Genomic DNA, 11,170 nt, shown 5'->3' with positions numbered 1-11,170 from the left:
CTGCGGGTCGGACACTTGCTCTGGCGGTGGCCACACGCTCTCAGGCTCTAGGTGGCAGGACCCTTTTTCCCAGCGTCGCCCCTGCCCGGTTGGGGTTACGATCCCCCTCCAAGTCTGGCCTGCAGAGCCTCTTGGCTGAGGTGTCTCCCTGTGCTGGGCCCACTGCCCAGGGTCCTCCTCCTCTCCCCAGCTGCTCACTGCACCCGGCTCCGGACTGCTCCAGCCCCAGCTCCAGCTCTAGCTCCGGCTCCACTCGGCCTCAGCACGGCTGCTGCTGCTGCTCTGCCTTCAGCTCCCTGGGCTGCTTCTCTGGCCCCTCCGGCTCTGGTTGCTGCAGCTCTCCTCCCAGGGCAGGTCGGCTCTCTCTGGGCTGTGCTCTGGCTTTGGGGCTGCAGCCCTGCTCCCAGCAGCTTAGCTCGGGCCCCTGCTCTCTCCTTAGCTCGGCCCCACTCTGTCTGACCCAGGCAATTCCAGCTCACACGGAGGATGGGACCCCCTGGCCTCCTGACTCTCTGATTAGCTGCCCGTCCTGTCAGTCAGGCTGATCTGGAGCATTGGCCTCTCCCCATTGTTCCTGGGGACTGTCAGTCTCAGGCTCCTGATTTGCCATCGACCCTTCCCCTTTTAGTGCTGGGAGCTAGCAAGCAAAACACCCCCACTGAGTGTTAGTAAGGGGGCAACAGTCCCCTTACATGATAATAAAAGAAAGCGTGTGAGGAGATGGGGGAGTGAGATGTGACAGAACTAATAAACAAATATTCTTATGTTTTCTTCCTTTCCTTTTTTAAATTAAGATAAAAATTATTTTCTATTTTTGGATTGAAAACCATTCTCCTTTGCTGATGAAAACTCCAACATGACAGCCTAGTGCTATGGCATGAAGAACAGAAAGTGAAACTTGCTACAGAATGTGTAGCTCATTCAACAGACCACTTCGGTTTCAGTGTTTAAGCCCAGGAAAAACACACATTGAAATAAAAAAAAAAAAGCACAAATGGTGAAAGTTAATCACATTTTAAACTATAAACCTCATTCATTCATGTCAGGCTCTCTAGCATATTTATTACCTACCACATCTTTTTGAACAACTCCCTTCCATGTCACTACAGTACATCCCGGGGAACTACTCAGAAGTGCCCAACAAGATAACGTGTTCATATAATTCAACCAAACCTGTTCCTCAGCTTTTTCACAGCTGGTATCAGGTTCCTAAGTAGAGCTCCCAGTTTCTCAGTGCCCTCTGTCCATCCTCTGGTAATCCCTACACACAAGGTTTTTCTCCCTCATTTTTCAAAGGGCCAGGAAATTGCATGAGATTAATAGTTGTCTGACCCCAGTCTCCCACGGGAATTCTTTCCATGCCTTATCAAATTTTCAGAGGTCCCTATGGCATTACTCCCTCCCAAAGCTTGGAAGGAAGGAGACAGCTAGAGCATAGCAGGTTTTTAGGATTTTCAGTGTCACACCAGCTAGGGAAAAAGAACGAGGAGTACTTGTGGCACCTTAGAGACTAACACATTTATTTGAGCATAAACTTTCGTGGGCTAAAACCCACTTCAACAGATGTATGCAGTGGAAAATACAGTAGGAAGATACATATACACACACACAGAGAACATGAAAATATGGGTCTTGCCATACCAACTATAACGAGACTAATTAAGGTGGGCTATTAGTCTCGTTATAATTGGTATGGCAAGACCTATTTTTTCATGTCCTCTATCTGTGTGTGTGTGTGTGTATATATATATATACGGAGCCTCCCCCCGCCCCCCACGTTCTTACACGTCTGGGTGAGGAGACTATGGAACATGGTGAGGGAGGAGGGTGGTTATACAAGGGCTGTAGCGGCACTCTGATCCTGCTGCCTTTCCTGAAGCTCCACCAGACGCTGGAGCATGTCCGTTTGCTCACGCAGCAGCTCCACTGTTGCATCCTGCCTCCTCTGATCTTCCTGCCACCACCTCTCATCTCGAGCGTCTCTCCTCTCCTCACGTTGGTCCCTTCTGTCCTCACGTTCACTGGCATCTTTCCTTTACTTTGATACAGTGTCCTTCCACTCATTCAGATGAGCTCTTTCATTGCGGGTCAATTCCATGATTTCAGAGAACATTTAGTCTCGTGTCCTTTTTTTTCGCCGCCTTATCTGAGATAGCCTTTGGGACGGAGGAGGGAGGCTTGAAAAATTTGCAGCTGCCCGAGGAAGGGAAAAAAGGGAGAGAAGTATTTAAAAAGATACATTTTACAGAACAATGCTTATACTCTTTCACGGTGAACAACACTATTCACATTACATAGCACATGTGATTTCAGTACAAGGTCGCATTTTGCATCTTAATATTGAGTGCCTGCGGCTTTGGTGTTAGAGAGCACAGACGCAGGTCCAGGCAACAGAATTCGGCTTGCATGCGGCCATGGTAAGCCATTGTCTTTTGGCTTCTGCAGCCTTCAGAAAAGCAGTGCCCTCTTTTCCCACATACCAAACAAAGCCCATTGAGTGCTGCAGTTTTCCTGTTAACATGCAGCAGCAGCAACCAAACTAACCCCCCCCACATCCAATTCTCTGGGATGATCGTTTTATCTCTCCTTCTTCCTCCCCTCCCCCACTGCATGGCTGGTATCAGGGAAGATCCCTGCTAGCCAAACGCGAAAAGCTCAGCGCCAATCTCTCCCCACCCCCGCCCGCTTCGCTAACTGCAGGGAAGGATTTCTTTTCAGCCACAGCCAAACAGCCCAGTAGGAACAGCCACCTCTGTCCCTTTAATTAAATTCCCATATTTCAACCATATATTACCATGAACGATATCACTTTCCTGAGGATAACACAGCGAGATAAAGAACAGATGTTGCTTGAATGCCAGCAAACACCGGGACCATATGCTGCCAGGCTTTGTCCTGCAATGATACCAGATTACTTGCTACTAATATGGCGTGGTCAAGTGTCCTACCATGGAGGACGGAATAAGGCTGCACTGCCCAGAAACCTTTTGGAAAGGCTTTTGGAGTACCTCCAGGAGAGCTTCATGGAGATGTCCCTGAAGGATTTCCGCTCCATCCCCAGACACGTTAACAGACTTTTCCAGTAGCTGTACTGGCCTTGAATGCATCTCAAGTCCTCAGGGCAAATTAATCATTAAAAAACACTTGCTTTTAAACCATGTTTTATATTTACAAAAGTATACTCACCGGAGGGCCCTTCCATGGCCTCATTGTCTGGGGGTTGGAAGGGTACTTCAGTCAGGCTGAGAAAAAGATCCTGGCTGTTGGGGAGAATGGAGTGCTGGGTGCTCTCCACAAGTTCGTCGTCATCCTCCTCCTCCTCCTCATCTTCCCCGTCCACAGAATCCTCAGGCATGGCTGAGATTACCCAATGCTCGGAATCCACGGTCAGAGGTGGGGTAGTGGTGGCGGCCCCCCCTAGAATTGCATGCAGCTCAGCGTAGAAGCGGCATGTCTGTGGCTCTGACCCAGAGCAACCGTTTGCCTCCTTTGTTTTTTGATAGGCTTGTCTGAGCTCCTTAACTTTCACGTGGCACTGATATGAGTCCCTGTTGTGGCCTCTCTCCATCATGCCCTTGAAGATTATTTCAAAAGTTTTGGCATTTTGTCTTTTGGAACGTAGTTCTGCTAGCACGGAATCCTCTCCCCATATAGCGATCAGATCCAGTACCTCCCGTACGGTCCATGCTGGTGCTCTTTTTCGATTCTCGGACTGCATGGTTACCTGTGCTCTCCACGCTGGGCAAACAGGAAATGAAATTCAGAAGTTCGTGGGGCTTTTCCTGTCTACCTGGCCAGTGCATCCGAGTTCAGATTGCTGTCCAGAGCAGTCACAACGGTACACTGTGAGATAGCTCCCAGAGGCCAATACCGTCGAATTGTGGCCACACTAACCCTAATTCGAAACGGCAATGTCGATTTCGGCGCTACTCCCTTCATCGGGGAGGAGTACAGAAATCAATTTTAAGAGCCCATTATTTTGAAGTAAATGGCTTCGTTGTGTGGACGGGTGCAGGGTTAATTTGATTAAACGCTGCTAAATTTGACCTAAACTCGTAGTGTAGACCAGGCCTTAGTGTCATTTCTGTGCAGCTGACATGATGAGATGCACCCACCAGACCTGTACTAGCACTACCCCAGCCCAATGCACATCTACTCACTCCAGGCTCCGCACATGAATCATAACAATATGGAGAACAACCCAAGAGGGAACTATGTGCTAAAGCATCTAACTCCATAGCACTTCATCTCACCCGACACACACTTCCATGTGGCACAGGTAAGAGTCACAAGCAGAGGGCTCTATCCCTGCATGGAGCCCCTGCAGCAGGCTCTGAGGCCCTTGTAGCCAACTTTTCTCAAATAATAGACTAGTTGGTAGCCTACTTGCTGCAGGGGAGATGAAAGTAGGGGTGCTAGAGTTGAGCAGCTTCAAGTAATATTAGCAAGTGAATGCATGGGCTCCATTATATACAGCTTTTACAGTTTTGTTCAATGGCTTTCAGCAGCCACGCTAACAATTATTCCAGCGCCCCTAAATTGCTGTTACCATACAAATTTACTGAAAAAGATGATTTGGCTCCCCCAACTCCCAACACCCTGTGATTACTCTGTTACCTTATCCTCTCCTAGTATTCATACTATTCATTCCCCTCTCTCCTCAACATCTTCCTCTGGACTTTACCCTGGTGTGGAATAAACATCCCCAACACCCATGGAAAGTAATGTGAAAATGGGGAGCATAGCCCATGGCAATCTGGGGCCTCTGATAAGTCTGCTTTTCCTGCTTTACAGAAACTTTCATGTAGCGGATACAAAAATCTGAAAGTTCTTAGAAAAGTGCAGGAAGACTTGGGAGACTCTAACCAAATTAATATGTACAAAAATGTTTTCATGGTTTCGTCATGCGATTTTTTACTTTCTAATGTCAGTGAAAAGAGTTTTCTTTTTGGATGAAAACAGATTTTCCTGCCATGATAGAAAAATCCAGCACAACAGTCTGTGCTAGGGGAAGAGAACCAGAAAATGAAATGTGACCACAGGACTAGAAAGCAGTGAATTAAACAGAAAGAAAAAGATTGAAGCCTCCAGAAGGGAAAAATTTAAAAAAAAAAAAAACAGAAAATGATGAAACACAAATTCGGCTACCAAATATTTATATTCGGAGACATGAAGGAAAGACACAGCAGTCTACGTAGGACCCTCAACAAACTCCAGGCTCACGGTTCCACACAAAGAAAAGGACGGTATAGACATCATCATGACCTCCAGCTGTTTGCTGCATGTTTGCCTCGTACTGCTCTTCTCCACTGAAATCTCATCTCGGCTCTGTACCATGCTTCACTTCCAGCAGAACAAAGTGAACAAAGAGAGCTTGGAGCTTCTGCAGAAAATGAGCGGAAATTTCCCCTCACAATGCATAAATGAAAGGACGGCTTTCAAACCCACCCAGGATGTTGCCCAACTCCCAGTGTCCCAGAAGGAGAATGCCAAGGTGGCAATCCAAGAAATCCTCCAACAGATCTTCAACATCTTTAGCAAAAACCTCACCCAAAGTGCCTGGGATGGGACTTCCATAGTCAGGTTCCAAAATGGACTTTACCAGCAAATTCAGCGGCTGGAGGCATGTTTGAGAGCACAGATGGAGAAGGAATTAACCAACCCAGAAAGCGAGGATCTCCAGCTCACCAGCCGGAGAGTGAAAAAATACTTTCAGGGGATAGATGCTTTCCTGAAAGAAAAGCAATACAGCCTGTGTGCCTGGGAGATCATTCGCATGGAAATACCCAGATGTTTTGTACTGATTGACAAACTCACTAGAAGCCTTAGTAACTAAGGTACAGTACAAATCTTTTCCCTGGAGTAAATGAACTAACATTAGTGTAATTTTTACAGCTGAACAAAGATAGAGGATATTTTATAACTCTGCTTATATAGGGCCTGATCCTTCTTCTACAGGGTCTATGGCCAAATAGCAATTGATTTCCATGGCAGCAGCTTTAGGCTCTTCCTGTCCTGTGCTGGAAATGGATTTGCAATGACATGGATTTATTTTTGGGGGTTTCTACTATTATTTATTTTTGCACATCTTCATAATCTCTCACGTATCAGTACTGTTGGGCAGCAGGTAATTGGCAGACCACGCAACAAAGTACACATATGTGGAATCTTTAGGCACCTCACCAGCACTTTGGTCATCAGATAATGATACTTTCCTCCCTCCCACACCACAAAGTACTCTAACTTCAACATATGTAGGGTGTTTCTACGATTATCATCATTGCTATTAATTAATCTGTCCCCATGAGAACTATTTCTAGTATTCCAAAGTTTGAGAAGCTTCCTAGAGACTGTAAAAACAATATTAACATACTAAATGACTTGCGAGCTTGTGTGTGGAAAAGATGTTTTCATTTAATTTATTGAGATTAGTTCAATGAAAATTATATTTTTGCCCTTTGTGTTTCAAATATTTCCTATTTCATTTCAGCTCTGGACGCTGCAACTACTGAGATTAAAACAGAAGGATGCAGTGGAATCCCTCCTCTCTGCTGATTCTTCCCACAGTGACGTCTAACACTCCATAACGCTTGACGTATTATGCAATACATTCGCTCTATTATGGAAATCCAATTGCACAAATTACATTTTATGTGATAATATTCTGTTCCTTTACTCATTGTTTAAAATGCAAAATGAAGGATATTGATGCAAAAATGTTACAAGACAAGAATTTCAAAAGAAAGGGTTGGACCTTAAACATTGTTGACATTATGTGTTTGCTATATATTTCTATGGTTCAACTCTTCTCTGATCAAATCTCACCTCTGAACTGTAACATGCAGTATAACCACAGTATAACAGCATAACATGTGTGAACTGGAACAGCTTCCAAACAAAGACATGTGGATAATTTTCCTATGATGTCAGAACGAAGAGAGAGATTTCAGGTGGCACCAAGAGGTTCTCAGTTATGAGTGTCTCTGAAGGAAAATGCCCAGGTGACAATCCAACATATTTCCGGCTGTTTTTGCAAATATCTCTCCCAAGCTACCTGAGGCGGGAGTTCCGTTCAGAGAGTCCAACACACTCATCAGCCAGCTGGGCATCTGGAGACATGTTTGGTTGCAGTGCTGGAAGGTGGGACTCTCTCACCAGGATGGAAGAAAGGACTTTCAGCTCACCAGGATGAAAGTGAAGAGATACCAAGAGAATCTGAGTGGAATTAGAAAGTTTTCAACTATAGGACAAACTCAAAGAAGTTTAGATATTAAAATACCAACCTTTAAAAAAATACTAACTGAAATCAATGAATATTTTATACATGATGTAAAAGGAGATGCAGTGGAATTTTAAAAGTTGTTGCTACTATTTGTGCATTGTGGAAATATTTTCAGATCATTTTATTTGTAACAGGATATTTATGTCAGTCTACTATTTATTGCTCTTATTTATATTTTATCATAGATTAATTTAATAAATTATTATGTTATACAAAATGGCACCATACAGTTGTACTGATTTCTATTAAAGACCCAATTTTAAAAAATCCAGCAAAAACTCTATTATTATTCAACCTTAAAACCCCAAGTCCAGAAAGTTCTTATGCACGTGACTTATAGTATGTGACCCACCCCACCGATGTTCGTGCTTCCAGTTGGGAACATACTTAGATACATTGATGAATCAGTGTGCAAGTTCACTGTACTTCCATATTAAAAGAGTAGCAATGGGGTGATAATTAGTCTTTCCACTGTAACAATCCATGCACCAGACCTGACCTCTGCCTTTTTCCTCTGCTACTTTTTCCTTGGTAATTTTCCCCTACCAAATAACTTCTTGTTGTGGATGTTTGGTGTAGTAGATAGTTGTGTTGGCGGTGGAGGGAAGAGGGCACTAATCAAGACAGTATGCACCCTCAGAAACACACCAGTTAAGTTAGCATTTAATTAGCTTGCTCATAACTCCATCAATCAGGTTTGTTTGCATTCACATACCACGTCTCCACAATACATTTACAAGCACCGCCCCCGACCATCAAGTATGGGCTTCCATGAATGATTCTCATTTGTGTGTCACACACACACACACACACACATTCGGTTCCAGTTTTTTGTGTGTGTGAGCACAGTATAGACTAAATTCATTTTTGAGTACAACCACAAACAAAATTACATGTGAGAAATGAGAGCAGGAAGAGACCATTTGTATTAGGATTATGATAGTTTTGAAACCGAAGGCAACCAATCAGGGAAGAGACATAATTACGTTAACTCAGGTGAACCATCATACAGAACAAGTAGTAAATTATAAATAGGGAATAGTCAAAGCAAAAGATGTGGTGAGAAGGTCCTGAGCAACCAGAGAACAGAATGCAAAAAGAACAGGAGTACTTCTGGCACCTTAGAGACTAACAAATTTATGCATCCGAAGAAGTGGGCAGTAGCCCACGAAAGATTATGCTCTAATGAATTTGTTAGTCCCTAAGGTGCCAGAAGTACTCCTGTTCTTTTTGCGGATACAGACTAACACGGGTGCTACTCTGAAACCAGAGAGTAGAATGTAAACCATTTGTCAAATTATATTAAAAAACACATTAACAAAATCTGAATTTATTTGTAGATTTGCAAATGGGAAAAGGAGCCAAATTAATCTAATTACACATTCAAATAAAGATGGTTGAAATATAGAGGAAAAATAATCCCAAAAAAGTTCTGCTCTTTTTAATTGAAATTTATATACACAGTATTTCATCAAATTCTAGCAAATATTTCACCCAGCTGAGTCTGCATCTAATCTGTCCCAGAAAACAGGCTAATTGCTGATGCAAATATACTGAAAGACTGTCTTTACTTCCATTGCTTTCTTACTTTAGCTTTTCTTGTTAGAGTTCAGATTTTTAAATTTTTCTCTTATAAATATTCCCTCCTAAGCTTCAACTTGCCATGAAATGTGCACTCAGAACTCCTAGGGGAGACTGGGGTGTATAAGCGTTGGGTCCTGTATTGTACATAAATATACTGTGTAAACTTCATTCTTCAAAGTGACACTTCCAAGTAGTTTGGGCACAAACTCTGTATGATAATAACAGAAAGCATGTGAGGAGATGGGGGAGTGAGATGTGACAGAACTAATAACAAATATTCTTATGTTTTCTTCCTTTCTTTTTTAAAATTAAGATGAAAATAATTTTCTATTTTTGGATTGAAAACCATTCTCCTTTGCTGATGAAAACTCCAACATGACAGCCTAGTGCTATGGCATGAAGAACAGAAAGTGAAACTTGCTACAGAATGTGTAGCTCATTCAACAGACCACTTCGGTTTCAGTGTTTAAGCCCAGGAAAAACACACATTGAAATAAGAAAAAAAGCACAAATGGTGAAAGTCAATCACATTTGAAACTATAAACCTACACACACACACACACACACACACACACACACACAAACACAGAACATGAAAAAATGGGTCTTGCTATACCAACTATAACAAGACTAATTAAGGTGGGCTATTAGTCTCGTTATAATTGGTATGGCAAGACCCATTTTTTCATGTCCTCTGTGTATGTATATCTTCCTACTGTATTTTCCACTGCATGCATCCAATGAAGTGGATTTTAGCCCACTAAAGTTTATGCTCAAATAAATTTGTTAGTCTCTAAGGTGTCACAAGTACTCCTCCTTCTTTTTGCTGATACAGACTAACCCGGCTGCTACTCTCAAACCTGTCAGCTAGGGAAAGAGTTCCATCTGCTGGTGAAGTGAAGGAACAGCCGCTTTACACATCACTCCACTGCTCTTATTTGCAGGGTCTGGCAAAAAGAAGCTCTGCATTAGTTCGCCCTCTCCCCACATCTTCCCAAATTCACTGTTATCACTTCAATGCATGGCTAATCTTACTAAGGTAACAGACATTCATACCCAATGCTAGCTACAGGTACTTGGGAGTAGACAGACAGGTCCCTACTCTGACCTGTAACTGTAGGATACTGTTAATCACCACTCTTCTTACCCTTTACATTTTCCTTTATCTAATGGGGAAGGGGAGAACCTAAGGAAAGAAATGTAGGGTTTCATTAATATTTAAAAAGGGACTCTTTTTGGTTTTGTTCTTCCGATTGTTTGTTCACTTCCTTAAATAAAAAGTAGGAAACTGAAAGTAAAAACCTCAGGCATGGAATACCTTGAATACCAGAAAGTTATGAAAGAAAAATCTCTCTCCTACATAATACTAACATTCAGAGACATGGGGCTAAAACACAGAACTCTGAAAAAGACCTTGAATAGGCACCAGTTGCTCACGTTCTGCACAAACACAGGGAATCTAAGACATCATCATGATTAGCAGGAGTTTGCTGCAATTTTGCCTCATGTTGCTCTTCTCCAGTGAAATCTCATGTCTGGACTGTAACAGGCTTCATGTTCTACAAACCAGAATGAACAGCGACAGTTTAGAGTGTCTGGAGAAAACGGGTGGAAACTTTCCCTTCCAATGTCTAAATGAAAGGACAGCTTTCAAGCCCAGAGATATCCTCAAGATCCGACTGTCCCAGCAAGAGAATGCCAAGGTAGCCATCCAGCAGATCCTCCAAGAGCTCTTCTATATCTTTAAAACAACAATCTCACCCAAGTTGCCTGGGATGGAACTTCCATAAAGGAATTCCAAAATGGACTTCACCAGCAGATTGAGAAGCTAGAGACGTGTTTGAGTGCTGAGATGGAAAAGGAGATAACCTACCCAGGAAATGAGACCCTCCTGTTCACCAGCCTGAAACTGAAGAGGTACTTCAGACAGTAGACGATTTCCTGAAAGAAAAGCAATACAGCCAATGTGCCAGGGAGATCATCCGTGTGGAAATATCCAGATGTTTTCCAATTCTCAACATACTCACAAAAAGACTTGAAAATGAAGATACCAAATATTTATTTTTCCTAGAAAAAACTCAAATAATATTATATGAATAAAACAGCTGAAGAGAGATGGGTCAGAATTTTATAATTCTTATTAATAGGGCCCAATCTTTCTCCCATAGCTGTACTGGTGAAATTACTATTTCAAAATCATGTTAATAAAACGGTTTTAGAGTAGCATATAGTTTAGTGCTTCTTTACCGCACACAACATTCTATATGAAAAAATATACAAGTATATCATAACTGTCAACTAATG

General features: G+C 42.7%; 1 protein-coding gene and 1 pseudogene across 1 annotated transcript; both read left to right on the top strand.

Annotated features, from left to right (window-relative positions):
• Window positions 1-4,727: 4,727 nt before the first annotated feature.
• LOC135972261 (interferon beta-like) lies at window positions 4,728-6,053 on the top strand. Its single transcript, XM_065549622.1, has one exon. The coding sequence runs from the start codon at window positions 5,261-5,263 to the stop codon at window positions 5,834-5,836; it is 576 nt and encodes a 191-aa protein (XP_065405694.1). The 5' UTR covers window positions 4,728-5,260; the 3' UTR covers window positions 5,837-6,053.
• A 4,285-nt stretch (window positions 6,054-10,338) lies between these two features.
• LOC135972329 (interferon beta-like) lies at window positions 10,339-10,966 on the top strand (annotated as a pseudogene).
• The last annotated feature ends 204 nt before the right edge of the window (window positions 10,967-11,170 follow it).

The sequence above is a fragment of the Chrysemys picta genome, chromosome 6 (genome assembly GCF_011386835.1).
Source record: "Chrysemys picta bellii isolate R12L10 chromosome 6, ASM1138683v2, whole genome shotgun sequence".
Lineage (NCBI taxonomy): Eukaryota > Metazoa > Chordata > Testudines > Emydidae > Chrysemys > Chrysemys picta.
Note: the sequence above shows the minus strand (reverse complement) of the source record. Positions and strands in the feature narration are given on the sequence as shown.